Source organism: Podarcis vaucheri, assembly GCF_965113315.1.
Source record: "Podarcis vaucheri genome assembly, chromosome: 2".
Classification (NCBI taxonomy): Eukaryota; Metazoa; Chordata; class Lepidosauria; order Squamata; family Lacertidae; genus Podarcis; species Podarcis vaucheri.
This window is the reverse complement of record NC_138760.1, coordinates 44,824,381-44,844,995: the sequence shown is the minus strand read 5'-3', so window position 1 is coordinate 44,844,995 and position 20,615 is coordinate 44,824,381. Positions and strand designations below refer to the sequence as shown.

At 46.3% G+C, this 20,615-nt stretch overlaps 1 protein-coding gene across 1 annotated transcript; it reads left to right on the top strand.

The window, feature by feature from the left end:
* Positions 1-6,934: 6,934 nt before the first annotated feature.
* LOC309527219 (cytochrome P450 2B4-like) lies at positions 6,935-20,289 on the top strand. Its single transcript, XM_082213852.1, has 9 exons — positions 6,935-7,305; positions 8,476-8,638; positions 8,914-9,063; positions 10,655-10,815; positions 12,012-12,188; positions 13,856-13,994; positions 15,925-16,112; positions 17,291-17,432; positions 19,686-20,289. The coding sequence occupies exons 1-9, from the start codon at positions 7,135-7,137 to the stop codon at positions 19,877-19,879; spliced, it is 1,485 nt and encodes a 494-aa protein (XP_082069978.1). The 5' UTR covers positions 6,935-7,134; the 3' UTR covers positions 19,880-20,289.
* The last annotated feature ends 326 nt before the right edge of the window (positions 20,290-20,615 follow it).

Sequence of the window (20,615 nt, the reverse complement as noted above, 5' to 3'; positions counted from 1 at the left end):
AGAGCGATTCCCCCCTCCACTGCAAGAACCCTCAAAAGGGAGGCCCACCAGGAGAGGCTTTTTTCAGGGGGAACTCTGTACATTAAGAAGTATATACAAGAGGGGGAGTCTACATTTACCACTATGTTCTTTTTAGCTAGAAAAAGTATCTTTGACCTACATTCTGCACTATCAATGAGATAATTTCAGCAACTGTGGCTTGTCAGGCAAGCCCTTTGTTTTCCTCTGGACAGCCAATTAGGCTGAGACATGGTGCCGAGACCATGGTCATCTAGATGGCTTTATGGATGAGTTGGGATTCAGTGGCGTAGCGTGGGTTGGGAAACTGCCAGGGAGATATTGTCCATCATGGCCCCAAGCCGTCTGCCGGACGTCCATCGATCTCCCGTAGACAGGCAGATCCAGCAGTTAGCGACACGAAGCCTCTGGAAATTCCTTGCCACATTCCAGGGCTTGTGCACACTGTTTATCAGCAGAAACACAGCCAGAAGTTGGACCGCAGAAGAGCATAATTTACAGACTTTATTTAGCGTTGAACAGAACAAAGAAAAACATGACCGTTCTGTTCTGAGTCTCTGGCTGACCGGAATCGAAAGGAACATCAGAACATAAACATCCTGTGAACTAGGACATGCGCAGACTCTGTTACTTACAAAGCCTGCTCCCTTTTAAGGTGGAACGGAAATATCCCAACATCCTCCCCCTTTCCGTGTAACCTGTAGTACCTGTGGTTCAACCCAATTGCAACCTTTGTGTGTAAACCTTAAGTTGTTCTTTGTTAACAACCTTAGACAACAGATCAGCAGGAATTTCATTTCCTGCCATGTAGGACACCCGAATCAGTCCTTTCTGAATACACTCTCTTGCACGATGTAGCTTAATCTGCAAGTACTTGGTTCTTTGCTTGCAACTCTCGGAGTTCAGCAAAGCCAAACACGATCTATTGTCTTGATACACTTGTACAGGACATTTCACAGACACCCTGATGTCCTTAAACAGTTGCATCAACCATTCACAATCCATGAGTGAAAATGACAGAGCATTGAGTTCTGCTTCACAGGAACTTAGGCTCACTGTTGTCTGCTTCTTGCACAACCAGTCAAACAGGCAGTGGTTGTACATGTAGCATACTCCAGAAGTGCTTGTACCATCCGTGGTGTCACTTCCAAAACTTGCATCAGCAAAGATTTCAAGACCTCCAGTCTTCTGACTGGTGAACCTCAGCCTGTAGTGCATAGTCCCTTTCAAATAGCGGGCTATGCGCTTCAGAGCTTTCCAATCCTGAATCGTAGGATTGTTGGCATGTCTGCTAAGCAGATTACAGCTTACAGCTATGTCAGGTCTTGAACATCTGGCAATGAAATTCAGCTTGCCTAGAATGCATCTGTATAGTGTTGTGTCAGAAAACGCTTCAGCAGTACTGTCTACCTGGTAACCTGTCACCATCGGTGTGTCTGCTGGGTTTGCATCAACCAAATTCAACCTGGTTAACACATCAGCAATTTTCTGTGTTTGGTGTACCAGAAAATTACTTGCTTGGTCCCTCTCCACCTGCAGAGAAAGATAGTTGGATACCTCACCAAGATCCTTCATGTCAAAGTGCTCCTTCAGCTGAGCTAGGGTGCTTTGGTAAAAAGCCTGATTCTTCCAAAACATCAGAAGATCATCAACAAAACATAAACAATACAATTTGTTTTGCCCCTCCTCCTTGACAAACACACATGGATCAGCTTTGCCCTGGTGAAAACCTAGAGAAAGCAATGTCTCAGTGAGCTTAGTGTTCCAACACCTGGCACTCTGCTTGAGACCATATAAGGATTTCCGCAGTTTACAGACCATTCCCTTCTGTATCTCCATCCCATCAGGTGGAAGCATGAACAGCTCCTCGTTCAAAATCCCGTACAAAAAAGCTGTATTAATGTCATGATGGGAAACATGCAGTTTCTCCTCCGCAGCAATCTTGAGCATCAGCCGAATGCTCTCATATTTGACTGTGGGAGAGTAGGTCTCGTGGTAATCCTGTCCTGGTACCTGTGAAAAACCTCTGGCAACCAATCTGGCTTTGTGTCTGACTACCTTGCCATTCTGGTCTGTCTTGGCCTTGAAGACCCATTTGCTGCCAACCAGTCTCATACCTGGGACTACCGGTACCAGTTCCCAAGTTTGGTTCCTGTTCAAGGAATCAACTTCAGCCTTCATGGCATTTAGCCAAGGCTCAGCATCTTTAGAGGTTAACTCCTGAACCTCTTTGAAGCTTGAAGGTTCCCATACCTTCTCTGAGCTACTAAGAACAGCAGTTGCTGTCTTAGCAAACTCATCAGCAAATCTCTTTGGAGGTTTGCCCTTCGTTGCCCTTTCAGACCTACGTACTAGACGCAAGTCTTCTGGACTCATCTCCTCTTTCTTAGGAGAAAAGCGACCAATGGTGAACAGTGGTTCTTCCAGTTCATTGTCAGACGCATCAGATGGTCTGACTGAAGCCTTTGCGCTCTGGTAGTCTGCTGTGTCATCACTGTCACTGACACCAGCAGCAGCGCCGCCCACTGAACTGGAATCCGAACTCTGATCATCATCATCATCATCATCATCATCCTCATCCTCAGCAGCAGCAGCTTTCTCATCTTTAGCTGCTTGCTTGACATCACCTTCATCCTCCTCTGGGTAACTCTGGAAAAATTCCCACATTTCCCCCCCACTTAGGATTGTACTCAACACTCCTTGTGAACTTAATGGACTTAGAGTTAGTCATCCATACCCTGTATGCACCTTTTTCGTACCCCATGAACAAACCATGTGCCCCACGCTTCCCAAACTTGTTGGTTTGTGGGGAGTGTATCCACATGTCAGATCCAAAGATTTTCAGGTGTTTGGTGTTGGGTTTCTTGCCAAACATCTTCTCATAGGGGGTACAACCAATAGGTGATGACAATCTGCGATTAAAGGTGTAGACCAAATTCCCCAGAGCCTCCCCCCAAAACTTATCAGGGAGATTGGCATCATGCAACAAGGTTTTGATTCCTTGCAGCAATGTCTGATTTGCTCTCTCCGCAAGCCTATTCATCCATGGCGATCTGGGCGTTGACATGTCATGCTGGATTCCCTTCTCAGTCAGGAAAGCTTCAAACTGCTGAGAAGTGAACTCCCCGCCCCGATCAGTAAACAAACAGGAAATACGTTTACCGTGCACATTCTCCAACCAAGCACAGAATGCCTTAAACTTCGGAAACGCTTGCGATTTCCGTTCGAGCAAATTCACATGAATGTACCTGGAAAAGGAATCAATCAGAATCATAAAGTACCTTGCTCCTCCTAAAGAGGGTGCAAGTGGCCCAACCAGGTCTGCATGCACTAGCTGGTAGGGTTTGGAGGCCTGCCTGCTAGACTCCTTGCCTTTTGGAGCAACCTTCACCTTGTTCTCTGCACAAGATACACATTTCATGTGAAATTTACAGGGTTTGATGTTCAAACCCTCAACCACCTCTGGCATCTTGGCCAGTGCCTTCCAAGAGAGGTGACCAAATCTTCGATGCGCATCGTGAATGCAACCTGCATGAAGAACTTTGTTAGTTTGTGCAACACAACAAGAATCAGCATTAGATACAACAGCAGTGTCATCATAAGTTATATGGAACAAACCATCCATAAACTTTGCATGCAAATAGTCCTCTTTGCCTTTTCTGATGACACAGACGCTCCTCTTGAAGGAAATCTGAAAACCACGTCCAGTAAGCTGTGGAACGCTGAGCAAGTTGCTCGCAGCTCCTGGAACATAAAGTACACCACTGATGCTTGTGTGCAGACTTGCAAGTTTCACAGTCCCTTCTCCTGCAATTTGCAACGTCCTTCCATCAGCCAGGTGGATCTCACCTTCCTGAGGCTTGAAGGAGATAAAGAGATGCCGATCCTTCGAAATGTGGCGATTCGCACCTGAATCGATAATAAACCTGCCTTTGGCTGTTGGAGCAGTCTTTACAGCAAGCAAACCCTTGTTTTGCACCGGCGTGGGCTTTTGCAGCTTGCCCCCCAGCTGCTCCTGGCCAGCAGACGTGCCTTTAGCCTTTGGTGAAGCTGTGCCAGCAAACATAGCCTTGTTTTTCCCTGGCGTGGGCTTTCCACCCCCCCCTTCTGCTTCGGGCCACCTGCAGGCTTTTTCCTCTGTTTATTTCCAGTCTTTGGACAAAACCTCTGAGTATGACCTTGGTTCCCACAGCTCCAGCACTTCACAGCTGCCAACGCTTTGGCTCCCCCTGGAGGCTGGAATGCAGTCCCACTTTGCTCCCCCTGAAGCGCACAAGCCGACTCAGCTGCATTTCTTCTATCATATTCATTCTGCAAAGTTGCCAAGACCTTTGTAGCAGTGAGGTCTTGCGCAGGGAGGGTCGCCAGCTGACTTGCCACGGCATGATAGCTTTCATCCAGGGAGTCCAGGATGAGAATAGCAAACAGTGACTCAGGCATATTGAAACCTCTCTGAGCCAATTCCTGTCTGAGATGCTGCAACTGTAAAACGTGGGCTCTAAGATCTTCCCCTGGCTCCAAACGCTTCCTGTGCAGCTTTCTGAAATAAAGCAACACAGACCCAGCCTCTTGTCGGAGATGACAGGCTCTTAGCCCGTCCCACATCTCACGGGCAGTTGCCTTGCCAGCCAAGGTGATTAACTCTTCAGGAGCTACTGAGAGCAAAATTATTCCCATGGTTCTCGAATCCTGTGCTCTCCACTCATCTGTCACAGGGGCTGGGGGATTCTCAGAAACAGTATTCCACACTCCAAGCCTTCTCATCTGGCCCTCACAGTACCTTGCCCAGGTCTGATAGTTGTGGCCATTCAGCTTTAGTGGACACGGAGCAGTTTCTGAGGTCTGTAAGAGATCCATCTCAGCTTTTTACTTGAGCCGTGAGCCCTATGCCTTCAAAGACTCCTTATCTTGGCAGCTCATTAATCACGAACTCTTTGGCTCCGCTCCCAGGCCAATTAAGCCTTCCAGAGTTCAAAGGCTCCTTCCGAGGTAAACAGAAAAGCCAAAAGCCTCCCTCTTTCCTTTCGCTTTTCCCACATACCTCTTAAACGCAGTCTGTTGCAGCATTTACTCTCCTGTAGGTCCTATGAATCTGGGCCCGAAACCTTGTTGTTGGGAAACTGCCAGGGAGATATTGTCCATCATGGCCCCAAGCCGTCTGCCGGACGTCCATCGATCTCCCGTAGACAGGCAGATCCAGCAGTTAGCGACACGAAGCCTCTGGAAATTCCTTGCCACATTCCAGGGCTTGTGCACACTGTTTATCAGCAGAAACACAGCCAGAAGTTGGACCACAGAAGAGCATAATTTACAGACTTTATTTAGCGTTGAACAGAACAAAGAAAAACATGACCGTTCTGTTCTGAGTCTCTGGCTGACCGGAATCGAAAGGAACATCAGAACATAAACATCCTTTGAACTAGGACATGCGCAGACTCTGTTACTTACAAAGCCTGCTCCCTTTTAAGGTGGAACGGAAATATCCCAACAGTCAGCACCCGGGGCAAGGCAAGTAATTTGCGCCCCCTAACCCGAGGATTTGCGCCCCCTAACTCTAACACCCAGATGTTGCGCCCGGTGCGGCCGGCCCCCCCTGCACCCTCCACGCTACGCCACTGTTGGGATTTGAACCTGGGTCTTCCCAGTACAACATCCTAACCATCAACCCATGTTGGATCCTGATGTAGCACTCTCATGCTTGTGTGATTGTGCATCAGCTTCTTAGTCCTTTCTCTGTGTAGTGCGGCTATTCCCAAACATTGTGACTCTGGGTCCTTTAAAGGGGGAACAAGTCAGTTGACAAAGAAATGCTAGAGAATGGTTCATGAGTTCCTAGTAATGAGCAAAAGGGGCATTGTAGTTTATAATTAGTGACGAATTCTTCTAGTGCAAACTGGTCCTCTGGCAGGAGGAAGAAGGGGAATGATGCTGGCAGCAGAATGGGGAAACAGGACAAGAAAAACTGCAAAGTTGCAGTGCCATTGAGCTAAAATAACCAGCAATGCAAAGAACAGGAACTGAAACTGCAGGTAGGGGAAAGTGCAGAAGGTTAACAATTTGAGCCACTTTCAACAATATAGCAGAAAGGTCAACAACAACTTTGAGCCTAACCAAATTTGTTATGGCACAAGCTTTTGTAGACAGAAGCCCATTTTATTTATCATCATATATATTCATCTCATGTCACAATAAATCTGTAGGAGTGGTGTTCAATTTTGTTCAGAGTAACGCCACTGAAATGAAGGAATATGACTAAATTAGGCCAATTTATTTCAACGTGTCTGTTCTGAGTGAAAATTAATTGGCCTATTTTAGTGTTGAATATCATCCCGTGTCTTTAAAGTACCAGAGCGTCAGGAACTGCTGACCACTGCTCCATGGGGCAAACAGGGTCAATGCATTTTCAAAGCACAAAACCAGTTAAATTCTAGTTTCAGTTGTAAAAGAAGGCTTCTACAAAGAACTAAGAATGGTCTGCAAGATCAGGCCAGTGGCCCAAATAGCCTGGCATCCTGCTCTCAGAGGGGCCACCCAGACACCTGGGGGGGGGGAATCAAAAGTGGGAGCTGAGCACAAAAGCCCGCTCACCTCCTTTCATTTCCAGCAACTGGTATTCAGAAGCATTGCTGCCTCTGACCATGGAGAGAGACCATAGCCATCGTTGACTAGTAGTTAATTCCAAACTTAATAAACACCCATTGTCCATTCCCTGACAAAAATCCCCATGGGGATAAACTGACCTAAATCTATATCCCTTTCAAACTCCTACTTACTGGAATCTTGAACCTATGTTTATGATGATAATGGCAAATGAACCTTTACAGAAAAAAATAACAGGGATTGTGCCATTTATTTTTATTTAAAATCAAAACAGTAACTAAACAAGAGTTTTGAGAAAAGTTCTGTTGTGTCCCTAATCACTGGTGTAATTGACTAGCCTGCAGCTGTGTTAGCAGCAATGGAAGATACCAGGGGGATTGGAATTCAGGAAGGTAGAAAAAATGTCTCTCGCTGGCGTTCTGGGCGTGTCTCAAACTTTGTCACTTTCTTCTAGCTCAGCATCTCTTAAAAGGCTTCTGCCCTTTTGCCTTTGGAGTGGACAGAGCAAGGATACAGATGGAGCTGGTAACTGGGGCAGGAGTGCTCCTTCTTCTCTTTCTGCTCACGACCTTGTCCTTCAAACTTCACAAAGCTAGAGGCCAGCTACCTCCAGGACCCACTCCCTGGCTCTTTCTGGGGAACCTCCTGCAGAAAGAGGTCCTGCCTCTACACAAAAATTACCCCAAGGTAAGTGCCCTCTCTTGCAAGGCTTCCACTGGAATCCTTTCTTTAAAAAGGCAGAGAATAAGAAATGGCTCAAGAAGCAAAGGCAGAAATAAAGGCAGGAGGTGAATGCATATGTGAGGTTTCCAGGAATACCAATCCTCTTGTGCCACCACCTAATCCAAATGCTCCTTGGTTCTATTCTCATAACTACCCCATAATTGGGAAGCATTTTCAAGATCCATTAAGATCGGATGGGTGAGATTTATTTCACTTTAGCTCATCCAGCTGGCATGATTGAAGTTCTCTCCCCTGCCACCTTCCTTTGATTGCATTTGGAAGCGTGTATTTAACTCCCCCCCTTTATTTGCTTCTACTCTCTTTGCTTCTACTTTCAAGGTAAATTCATCAATATCTACTTCATGTTTTAGCTCTCCTCACACCATGACTCATGGTGTTCCAATTGCCTTGTGATCTTTCCATTCAAAGCAACCTTGGCTTGAAAGATCCATGATCTGAGGAGTCCAGATGTGTGTGTTTTCCCCTTTAAAGCAGCAGAGTGGGGGCAGAGAGGGTACATTGTTTTGCAAAGAGAGGGTCACATGCTCAATCCCTGGAGAGCACCTGGAGAGCTGCTGCCAGTCAGTGTAGGCATTACTGGAGTAGATGGGCTGATGGTCTGACTCTGCATGAGGCAAATTGCTGCGTTCCTGTGCTCAGAACCACCCATGCCGTCTCTTTATGCTAGCATTTTTGGAACGGTTCAAGGTTTCCCTGCATCTTGAAGAAATGATTGAACTGAACTCAGCACGCTAAATGCGAAGTGAAGTATTAATGTGCTTTGGGCGATAGCTGTGAATCAGAGGTGAAGTTCTAATGTGAATGCAATCTCAGTCTTACACTAGGCTGTTTCCTTTATTTGAGGTGAACTTATCATGTTCTCCCCAGTGCTAGAACTGAGATAAGTATAGCTGCAGAGCCCATTCAAGGAACTTACGTAGGTCAGGTGAGGATCTCCACCCCCATGCACACATTCTTTGAACTCTATTTTTTTAAAAAGCAAAAATAAAGGATGATCAATGCAACTGATCTGCAGTAAGCAATGGTATGGTGTGGGCAGCAAATTGGAGCAGATTTCCAAGAATGATATCTTACAGCTCAATGACTCGTGCTTTTCTTGGATTCTGTCCTCAGCTTTTTGAGAAGTATGGCTCAGTCTTCACCATCTGGCTGGGGCCAAAGCCTATGGTTGTGCTTTGTGGATATGATGCGGTCAAAGGTGCATTGGTGGATCACGCTGAAGCGTTTGGTGGGCGGCCACCCATAGCTCTCATTGAAAAAGTGACTGGTGGCTACGGTGGGTGCTCTTAACTATCTTATCTTCCCCTTAATTTGAGATGCAGTTGCCAAGAGTCATGGCAATCTTTCCCAGGAATTGATGGCTGTCAATCTTCTTACAAATCTTGGGGACAACGAGCCATCTAAATCCTTTGGGAGAAGATCCTTGTCTTGGGGACAACGAGCCATCTAAATCCTTTGGGAGAAGATCCTTGCCTCTGGACAAAACATGCTGCAGACTTCAGTGTCGTCTGATTAAACATAAATACAACAGTGCCAATTGTATTTTTTCAGGGCTCATCAACTCAGACAATGCAAAATGGAGGGAACTGCGCCGCTTCACTCTCTCCACACTGAGGAACTTTGGCATGGGGAGGAAACCGATGGCTGAGCGGATGCAAGAGGAGGCAAACTGCTTGGTGGAAGCGCTAGCAGCCAAACAAGGTTCTCTAGGCCCCTTCCTGGTCTAGTACAGAGATGGGGAACCTGTGGCATCCCACATATTGTTGGACCCCAGTTCCCTTCAGCCACAGTCAGCATAACCAATGGCCAGGATTAATGGAAGCAGCGTTCCAAAATATTTGGAACATGCTAGATTCCCATTCCTGGTATAGGGAACACAAAGCAGCCCTTCCTTTAGGGTAGGAACAGTTAAAGAGGAAGTAAAGAAGAGTATGCTGGGGCATATAGACATGTGACCAGGAGCAGGGGAATGCTGTGAACGTAGTGTATCTTGATTTCAGTAAAGCTTTTGACAAAGCCCCCCATGATAGTATTGCAGAGAGGTTGGTAATATGTGGGCTGGATGAGATAACTGTTATGTGCATTTGTAGCTGAAGAGTTGTTGTGCTCACTAATGGTTTCTCATCATCCTGGAAAAAAGTAGGAGGAGGAGGAGGAGGAGGAGGAGGAGGAGGAGGAGGAGGAGGAGGAGGAGTTTCCAAATCACCTCCAAAGGTAGCCCCACATAGAGTGCATTGCAGTAGTCTAAGTGGGAGATAACCAACACATGTATCACTCTGGTGAGACAGTGCACAGGCAGGTAGGGTCTCAGCCAGCGTAAATGAGATGTAGAGCTGGATATCATCTGCATACTGGTGAACCCCCAGCCCAAACCCCCAGGGGTCTGAACACTCATCCCCCAACAGCACTTTTTGGACACGGCCCAGAAGTGGGGTGCCCCAGGGTTCTGTCCTGGGCCTGTTGTTGTTCAGCATCTTTATAAATGACTTGGATGAAGGTACTGAGGGAATGCTAATCAAATTTGCAGATGATATCAAACTGGGAAGGCTGGCTAATGCTGCAGAATACAGAATTGGGATTCAAAATGGCCTTAACAGATTGGAGACCTGGGCCCAAACTAATACAATGAAATTCAATGCAAGATTCTACACTTTGGCATGAAGAACCCGTTTCCCTGCTCATAACACATACATTGGCAGTATCTCTAATGTGTTGGAAGTACATTTCTCATAGGTTAATGACTGGCTGGATTGTGGTAGTGAATTCTGGCATTCATTTCACCTTTTGTCCTTGCCAATATCTTAGGTGTGTATGTCTCTGGAGGCATTAAGGCAGCGATCCTATGGCCATTTACCTGGGAGTAAGCCCCACAGAACACAGTGACTAACACATCTCTCTTTTGGTAGCTTTCGTTAGGGAGCAAAATAGATTGCTCCCATGCTTTTCATAATGCTTGTTTTAATCAGCCTCTTCATGTTACAATTTTTTCAGAAATGTGTCTTGCTAGAGCTGCTGTATTTTCCATATAAATTCTGTGTGGGAAAATTGATTTCATGATGAATTCAGATGAAATTCACTTCTTCTTCTTCTTTTTAAACAAGTTCATCACTTTGGCACATCACCTTCACTTATTTGAATGTGCCAACCTTGAGCTTTAATTTCAGAACACACAGAGATAAAAGATCCAAATTCCAAACTATCAGTCACTGAGAAAGTTCACAAAGCCTTGACGGATGAAGGGCAGAGGATACAAACGCCAGTCACCTTTTTAACCCTCTCTTTGCGGTTGTAGGGCAGGCCTTCGATGCATTGCCAGACATCACAACTGCTGCTTCTAATGTGCTCTGCTCTGTTATCTTTGGGACCCGATTCAGCTATGAAGACCCCCAATTAAAGGAGCTCATGGATGTGATCCAGAAATTTGTGAGCCTCTTTCTCCATGTCTCTGGAGCGGTACGTCACCCTCATACACTAGGAAAACTGGGGACGTCTCCCAGTCATTGAAAGTGTTCATTTATCTCCTTTTATGAGCAAACATTCTCCTGCATTCCGAAGGAGAACAACCTGGACATAGGTTTTCCATGTTAGTGAGAAGAAGGGTTGACACCTATCCTGTATAATACAGGATAGTCCTGTCAGCGGTGTAGCTAGCTGCTTGGGTGCCTGGTGCAGCGCGCATGTCCTGCAGCTGGGGGTGGGGAAAACTACCCATGGGGGCGGGGCGAACCAAGGCAGGGAGCGCTGCATGGAGCCTCTCCGCAGCCTCCCCCTCAGCTGTAGGGCTGCTGAGGTGGTGGGCAGACACAAGTCTCATGTTGCTCAAAAAAGCAGCATGGAGCTTGCAGGCAGTCAGCCCACCGCCTCCCCCTCAAGAGAGACACATGGCTCAGGCACGCTGCAGTGTCCCCCGCTTCGCCTATCTATCAGTGGCGTAGGAAAGGAGCTGTGGTGGGTGCGGGAGCTATTTTTTCCAAAAAAATAAAAGTGTCGTGAGCCCAATTTTTTATTTTTTATTTTAAAAACACAATTTTTGCCATTTTGTCACACACACCCCTTAGTAATAACACCCAGGGCAGTCCGCACCCACCACAAACCCTACCTACACCACTGAGTCCTATATTTCAATGTAAAATGCTGTGTCCTATATTGATTCAATGCAGAATGCAGTTTGTCCTGTATTTCAGGTCAACTCTCTTCCTCTCCCTCCCCCCCCCCTGCCAAGTTAGAGATCCTCTCCAAATGCTTGTGTGTGAAAAGGGGTGTGAAAGGTTATGTATTTAAGTTCTGGGTAGCAAAGCACAGACAGATTTACAAATTTGTGTGTGTGTGTGTGTGTGTGTGCATGTATGTATGTATGTATGTATGTATGTGTGTATGTCAAATTCCAGAGGGGCCATTCTGTTAGACTGTAATAGATTGTAATTGATTGTTTTGAAGTCATTTCAGCACCAGATTTTAAAAATAAAAATCACCCCCCTTGACCTGCCCTGTATTTTGCCAGAAAGAATGTGGCAACCCTTCTCTAATACATGGGTGTATATATTAACGTGTGAATTGGGCCAAAGGTGGGAATGTAAGCCACTGAAGATGGGGGCAGGAGAGGGGGGAGGGAATCACTGTCTCTAATGCACTGCATTGCCTTGTCTCAGGCATACAATGCTTTTCCAAGGATCATGGACTTCGTACCTGGACCACACAAGAGTTCCTTCAATGACTCTTCCAGGCTCTTCCAGTTTATCCGAGATAGCGTGGAATCTCACAAATTGAACCTGGATCCACAAAATCCTGGTGATTTTATTGACTGCTTCCTGCTCAGGTTGAATAAGGTAGATGAGAAGTTTTTTGGCGGGAGAGAAGCTAAGGGAAATGGCTTGTTGCGTGTAACTACAAAACTTGTATCTTTTCAGCCTGGGGATTCCCACCCCCGCACCCCCACCCCAAAAGCTTAGGGCAGACTATTTTTATTGGAAATTGGCTATGCTCTCCAGAAAACTTTATACGTATGTGGCATATAATGTCATGTCTGCTACAATTCTTTGCCTGTAAATTTAGTAGTGAGTCCCTGTGATCCAAAGTCACTCACCTGGGTGTGCATCAACATGTCCACCTTGCTTGGCCATAGCCAGCAGCACACAGATCAGTTGGAGATGCTTAGCGGGTCATGGGGGAACATGAAAATTTTGAGGGCTCCTTGAAGTGGAAGGCAATGAGAGGAACACACCAAGTGCATCAGGCTAGAGCTCCAAAGGAACCTAGAAAGCAGGGTCCAGAAGAGGAGAGGAGGCGGCTCTGGCTGAGAGGCGAGTAAGGCAGATGGCCTTCCTTTGCACAGAGGGAAATGCCGAGCCACAAAGATTATCTGTGGCAGGGTCCCACAGAGGGGTAGGTGGTGGAGGCAAGGGAGTAAGACACATCAGATATTAGGAGTTTCCTTGTACAAAGGCCATAGGAGAAGGAACTGGATCTGCTTCACCTTCACCTCAGTCCCTTTTCTTTTCCATTCAGCCATGAACCTAAGCTGCTACCTCTATCCAGATGGGTGGGGCAGTCTCAGTAAGTTCCATGGGACATCCAAATTAATGTGTAGTGTATTACATAGGATTGCCGCTTTTGGTGGCCCCTTCCTATAGCTTGATCTAGAATAGGGTTATCAGACGTCCCCATTTCCTGGGGACAGTCCCTGGATTTGCGAATAAGTCCCTGGACAAATTCCATCCTTGGAATGTCCCCAGATTTCATCTAATGTCCCCGGGAAACACAGCAGCGGCAGTCTCAGCAGCCCGGAGCTGTTGGCTCTGGCTGGCTTCAGGAGTTGCTCGGAAGTCCCCATATGATGGTGGGACAGGGGCTCTAAGATGCAGCTTCCAGGCTGCCTCCATCTTCCCTAACCCCAGCAACTAAGCTATGAAGGGAGGCTTCATGCTGCCTATCGGAGCTTGCGTGCAAGCAGGAGGGGGCAGGGATCTCTCAGTTAGGCAACAGGAAGCCTCCCTTCCCAGCTGAGGGATCCCCACCACCTCCTGCTTGGACGCAAGTAGGAATGGAATTGGGGCTGCTCCAATGGGAAGGGAGGCATTGCACTGCCCGAGCCTCACCACCGCCACTGCTCTTGGCCCTCCTTCTCCGCCTTCCATGCCTGACCCACCACTGAAGAACCAACAACTCAGGGGCTGCCCAGGCTCATGGAGAAAGGAGATAGGAGCCTCGGAGGAAGGGGAAACGTGGCGGTTGAGGTGAAGGCAGTGGCCACCCCTCTGCAACTGGCATTGCTGCAGCATCAACATGTAGTATTTATTTATTTATTTATTTATTGTGTCCCCGGATTCATTGAAAAAAATCTGGTAACCTTAATCTAGAATGGAGCTAAAGCCGAGAAAACCATCTTGATGGCTGACTGATGCACAGCTGTCTGGTGTTGCACAAATTCTGGTCCTTTATTTTAAGCAGGTATTTCCCTTCCACCTCTTCCCTTTCTTTCTGCATTAATTTACAGGAACAAAGCTCTGCTCAGAATATCTGTGTTGAAGACCTAGTGACGACTGCATTTCTCCTCTTTGTTGCTGGTACAGAGACCTCAAGCAATAGCATCTTCTATGGCCTCCTGTTGTTGGCAAGGTTTCCACACATACAAGGTACACAGCTTTAGCACCCCAACAGACACTTCCAGATATTTCAGAGCTCCAGCTTAGCTCTCTCACCACCCCCACCCCCAGTCTGTGGTGTCTCTCCCACAAAACTACAGGCTGTTTCTCTCTCCACAAGCGCCACCCTTAGAGAAAGTGAAGGAAGCCATGCCCACCACCCTCTAGTAGGCGTCTCTGCTTCCTGAGCTGTTGCTAAACTCCTCTCCTTAACAGCTGGGACACCCTGAGCAACTTATTTCTGGAGTTTACTTAACAATGAGCCTAAACCTGCCTGTCCATTTCTTGGCCCACATTCTCTTAGAATCAAGAATGGCCAAGTTGAAAGAAACCCCAAGAGATTTCTCTGACCACCACAATCCCACAACCACCTCAGTATTTGAAATTAACAATTTAACCATGTTTGAAAATACATTTCATATTTTAAATGTGCACTAGATGTATAACCTCCTGAGGCAGGGCCAGCCTAGCGCATTTTGCTGCCTGAGGCAAAACAGAAAATGGCGCCCTACGGCCACCCCTGCCTCTTGCTCTGCTGCTGCCATCACCTCTGCCACGGCAACCTCCTGAGGCAATGGGAGGCAGCCTGGAGAATCCCACACCTGCTGAAGACAGTGGCGGGGGGGGGGGGAGGACCAGAGAGCAGCAGGTGGCAAGGAAGAATGGTGGGGGAAGGTGGTGGCTGGGGAGGCAGTGGCTGACAGGCAGAGGAGATGGCTCCTCAGGGGCCTTGATCTGCTGCCTCCTCCACTGTCCCTGGGCTGCTGCCTGAGGTGAATGCTTCACCAAGCCTCTTGGGTGGGCCGGTCCTGTTCTGAGGCAAACAGGCCAATAAAGCAGCTATTCTCTCTATACAGTAATCTTTCACCCGCTCTAGAATGATTCCACATATTATATCTTCTTTCTTACATAGAAATGTAAGGCTATCATCACACTCTGCAATTCAAGTGGCTGCCAACAGGTGACCAAGCCAACTCTAGCACTATGAACAGCAGGCAGGAGAGTGAGGAAGCAGCACTGGTGGCAGGGGGCCCAGGGGAGCTGTTTAATAGAAAGGGATGAGGCATTTCACAGAGTGGTTTAGCAAGCTGCTCTACGAAGCGTTAACCCTCCATTAAGCATGGCTGCAATGAGGTTTAACACAAGCGGAGAGGGACTTTCATAGAGCAGTTTAGCAAACCACTCTGGGAAGCACCCCCAGAGTAGGTGAGGTGTAAAGGAAGAGGGTTGGCCAGCTGTGGGGAGAAGGTAGTTGGCAAATGGGGAGGCAGAGCTAGCGGGTGGAGCGAGCAGGGACAGACCTCCTAATTATTCTTTTAAGATAGCTCAGACTTGATGGATTGATTATGGGAAACTGCTAGAGTAGTGGGCCTTGGACTTTCAGGAATAAGAAACTAGGTGCAGAATAAAGCTTGACAGATGCAAAATTTCATGTTCATGCTCCTGTTCTGGTTTTAGCAGGAGCAGGTTCCTTTTATTGTTTCTAGAATTCCACCGGTCCCTTCAGTCGAACGCAAGTCCTTGGCAGTGCTATTTTTCTAGAAAAATGAATGCCTCCCTTGTTCTCTTATAATGGCAATAGTGCCCACCTGAGAGGTGCCGGAACTGATTTCCAGTTGGAAAAAAAGCCCTCGTTCGGGGTCAGACAAACTTGTGATTAACCCTAAGCATTTTAGATTACTGGCCTGGATCAAGCAGTGGATCTGTCATGCAGCAAGTGACTGTGGATCATTGGGCCATCACTTCAAACTGATCTCTCAAATAGGATTGAAATTGGAAAGTGAAAATCGGCTGTATATCCTTGGTTCTACACACTCTATGGTGCAGGCAGTCTGAGCCTGTATTGTCAATCTGGGGAAAATGGGTTCCAGAATAACATGCAATAATATTATTCACTGCAATAAAATCTCATTCTTTGCAGCCAAAGTCCACCAAGAGATTGATGAGGTTGTTGGAGTCAACCGTGCTCCTGGCATGGAGGACAGGGTGAAGATGAACTACACCAATGCATTTACCCATGAGATACTGCGTTATCAGCTAGGGAGTAGTGAGGCTTTTCCACGTTTGACAACTCAGGATGTGGATTTCAAGGGCTACACCATCCCTCAGGTGTGACAAGTCAGAAAATAAACAGGGTATTTGGTGAAGGGCAAATGTATTGTGCAAAGGATGGTCAGATATGGCAATTTCAGTTTTTTGTTTCTCATTTCCCCAGTCATAAATTCTAGTTCTCCACTTTTCCACATCACTTTGCATGTTTTAAAAAGTATTTATGAAATTTCATTAGCATTGCAGTGTGAATTTCTCCTAATATATACATTTTAGCTTATTACAACGCAGCTTGTATGTTATTTTCATCAGTATATGAATTTTATGCACACTTTATATTAGTATGTGTGTTTTTGTACACATGGCCAGAGAATTGCACTGCAAAACTGGGAGAAGTGCAGATTTTGAATTGTTGGTAAAACACTACACACAGTTTCCCCCACACATCTTGATACAACTGATCGTAAATCGCATAAAGACATGGGGTGGGGCTTAACATAGTGCCAAGTGGGGTATGCATATGGGGAATGAGGCCTGCTTGGGCAGCAGAACTTCCTCACCTATCCTCCCCACCGATCCGTTCTTTAAACCTTGCATTTTCCCCAACCCTCCAGAAGAGATTTAGGGGGTGAAAGGCATGTGGTGGGGGGAGAGTGGGGAGAGTCTTGTTGTGCGAACGGACCTCATTCCATGCACACAACTACTTAGTTGAATCTATCAGAACCACACTTTTCAAAACAACATGAGAATGGAAACAACATGAGAATGGAAAATTCGAATCAGTTCGAATTTTATGATATAGACTCTCCAACAAAACTACGTTTACAGAAATGCATCAGTAAGGGGAAAGTTTGCATAAGAATGGGTAGATCCATGAAAAAGCATTCAAAAATGCATTACTTTTGGGGTGGGGGGGTTGCTTGTGAAAATTGTGTACATTTGTCAATGCTGCATACAAATGTGTTTATTAGGAGATATTTGCACTAAAATGCTGAGGAATTTTTATGAGGATTTAAGAAAAAATGCTGCGGGGGGGTGAGAAATTGAGATAATTGAAACTGACAGATCCATCCACCCTTAGCTCCCACCATCTTTCTGCTACTATCCTTCTATGAACCACCTCTTTCTCTGAGAAGATTTATTCCATTCAACTCTCTGTCAAAGACAAGACTTCTTTATTTGCTCTCTGTTAAATTGAGCCGACAGTCTTGATTATGCATCTTCTTATCTCCCTAAAGGACACCCTTATTATTCCACTGCTCATTTCTTCGCTTTTCGACCCAGCCTGCTGGGAGACTCCTGAAAAGTTTGACCCAGGTCACTTCTTGGATGCAGAGGGTGAATTCAGGAAGAATGATGCCTTCATGCCTTTCTCTGCAGGTAACAGTAAGAGCTGTTCACGGGGCTCGCAGCCGCATTTAGGTATCTAAGATCCTACAAAAGCCTGGAGCAGGACCAAGGGACCTCAGGAAGCTGAATGTGGTCCTCCAGGCCTCTTTATTTGGCCCTCAGGACTCTCCTCGAACAAACACCCCAGTCCCCAGACCACCCCCCTTTCTCCCAGGCTGCACCCACCACTACCCCTGCTCTATGCTCACCCTGAGTGCTCTGGCTGACTGGAATATGTCCTTGAACTGTGACAGTGCTTCCTGCTTAGCTGGCTGGCTGGCTGGCTGGCAAGGGGCAGGTGCAGAAATAATCCTCTGACTTTTGCAAGGCTGGATAGAGCCTACTGTGCAAAAGGATGCTCCATTGCTCTACACACTATTGCTTTTGGTCCTGCCCGCCCAGAACTAAGAAAGCTCGACTGGAATTTTATTTCAAGATCTAATCAATATTATTTTGGTCCGTTGTTGTGGGGACCGTAAAAGGCATGGGGCCCATAGTTTGGTGCCTACTCTGCCAATTTGGTAATCCGGCGTTGCTTCTTGGAGTCTGGTCTTCTGCTATCATGGCTGCTGCTGAAATTCCTGCTTCATCCACATGTGTTGGACTTGCTCCCTGCCATTGCTATTGACTGTCTTGTTTTTGACATTAACACCTCGAGCACATGCAAATCCGCATGTAAAAGTAGGTAAAAGGTAAAGGACCCCTGGATGGTTAAATCCAGTCAAAGGCGACTATGGGGTTGTGGAACTCATCTCGCTTTCAGGCCGAGGGAGCCGGCGTTTGTCCATAGACAGCTTTTCCGGGTCATGTGGCCAGCATGACTAGACTGCTTCTGGTACAGCAGAACACCGTGATGGAAACCAGAGTGCATGGAAATGCCATTTACCTTCCTGCTGGAGCAGTACCTATTTATCTACCTGCACTGGTGTGCTTTCGAAATGCTACGTTGGCAGGAGCAGGGACCGAGCAACGGGAGCTCAGCCCGTTGCGGGGGTTCGAACCACTGACCTTCTGATTGGGAAGCCCAAGAGGCTCAGTGGTTTAGACCACAGCACCAGCCACGTCTCAGCATGTAAAAGTAGCAGCCATGAACACTATTGTGCATTGGGAACAGGAGCTTCAGAGCTGAGCCTTGAAGCAGAATGCTATTTATCTTGGTGTCAAACTGTATAAATATGGTGGGAGGGAGATATCCATGACTAAATCTCTCAGAGTGGGGTGGGGCAAAGGTACAAGCAACCATGGGAGTGATGGAAGGAATGTGCATTGTCCTCTTGCATTGGGAAATGGTTAACTTTGCAGTCCCAGTGTGATTCACCTGTATTCCCCAGAGTGGCTGTCTTTTACTTTTGCGGAGAAGGGAACGCAGGTGATCTGGTCACATATCACCTGATAACACATCTTTTTGGGCCATAAGTCAGACGTTCTCAACGTATACCTGATCTTAGTAAATCTCCCCAAGTGCATTTAAGGGTACACAAACAATCCGTCTGGGACAAACCACAGTTCATGGGGGTGGGGTGGGAGTTTTTATAGTGCAAGGGTGGATGGTTACCCCCCTCCCCATGCTGCAGCTGCCCCCGTGCTGCTTCTAAAAGTGAAAATTATAATAATATGCAACAGTTCTGCAACCAAACAATGTTTACCAAAAAGCATATATTGGGGGAAAGTGCGCCTAAAAATGAATATATTTGCAACTATAACATACAAAGATGCATTATAGTAGGGAAAACTGATTACGAAAATGTGAATATTAGTCAAAACTACATATAGAAATTAGTTTATTAGGGTAAATTCTGCCTCAAATACTGATGAGGCTTGACAAATATATTTTTTAATGACAAATTGTAGCAAAATATGGGCAACTGATTTTAAGAGTGGGAAAATGAAAAAATGAGAGGATCGAAATTGACAGATCCTTCCATTGTTACTTCTTAGAGTGATGAAAATTGAAAATTAATCCTGTTGCCTAGGCTGCTCAGTGAAATGTTGATCTAAGTAGGCAGAGGAATAACAGAGCTCTTACAGATGGTAACCTTTATAGTCTAACATACATTTAATGGTTAATGAAATACCTCTGCATTCATATTGTGGGGCTATCACATTATCTTGCTTCTGGGAAAAAATATCTACACACACATAATAATTTGAGGTGACTCCTCAGGAGTCAAGTGTTTACCGGGTACCATAAATGTCTCAGGTGATGGGTGATGAACTAGTTCTCTTTCCCTTTCCGTCTTCTAGGGAAGAGGGCCTGCCCAGGAGAGGGTCTGGCCAAGATGGAGCTTTTCCTCTTCATTGCCACCCTGCTCCAGAACTTCACCTTTCAACTGGTTGCAAACCCCAATGAGATGGACATGCGTGCCCTGTTTTCTGCTTGCAGAGGAGAGAGGAAGCACCGCCTGTTACGAGCCATCAGACGTAAAAATGTGACATGAGAAGGAAATTCATGATTCCAGAAATACTCAGAGATCCAGAACAATGTCTCTCTGTCTCTGTGTGTCTATTTGTTTCTCTGTCCAAAAGCTTCAGGCCTGTGCCAGAGTAGAAAAGGGGAGGATGTGGAATCTGCTGAGAGTCACCAAGTGTGACACACAACATTATGGTTATTCTAAACTTGAGGTTCTGATGTCACATAGCTCCCTCTGAGAGTCCTATCACTCTTCCCTTGCCTCTAGTGGACCATTCCAAAACCACAACCCTGACAATGCACTTGGAATATACAGCAGGCTTCATACAAGAACCCATGCCTAATTTTCTTTGCTGCCTCTCTCAAATGTAACCATAGAGCAGCTTCTGGCTAGCCGTTATCTGTGAGCAAATAAACGCTTTATACTGAGTTAACAAAGTGAATGCTAATCTTGTTTGTCTGGTTTCAGCTGGAGGCTTAAAACTGCATACAGGTTGTTGAGATATTTCAAATGACTCATTGCCAACAGATTATTGTTTTTTAATCTTATTGGATTTACCCTGGATTGAATTGAGGGGGAATATGGGTGGCATTTGTTTTGTGCAAAAAAAAACAGCAAAAAAAAAACACTTGAATGCATGAGGAACACTGATCCCACAATTAGAACCCAACTGAAAGCAAAGAAAGCCTGTGAATAGACGTGTCAAATAAATATCTCTTATCTCTCTCCTCTGCACATGCTCAAGAGGCAGTACCCCCAAATT

What these genes read in the sequence shown, in the direction of transcription:
- LOC309527219 (XM_082213852.1), top strand. Translation starts at nt 7,135, where the DNA reads ATGGAGCTGGTAACTGGGGCAGGAGTGCTCCTTCTTCTCTTTCTGCTC. An exon ending in TACACAAAAATTACCCCAAG is followed by an intron (nt 7,306 to 8,475) that starts GTAAGTGCCCTC and finishes TTCTGTCCTCAG; the next exon opens with CTTTTTGAGAAGTATGGCTC. An exon ending in AGGGCTACACCATCCCTCAG is followed by an intron (nt 16,113 to 17,290) that starts GTGTGACAAGTC and finishes ATCTCCCTAAAG; the next exon opens with GACACCCTTATTATTCCACT.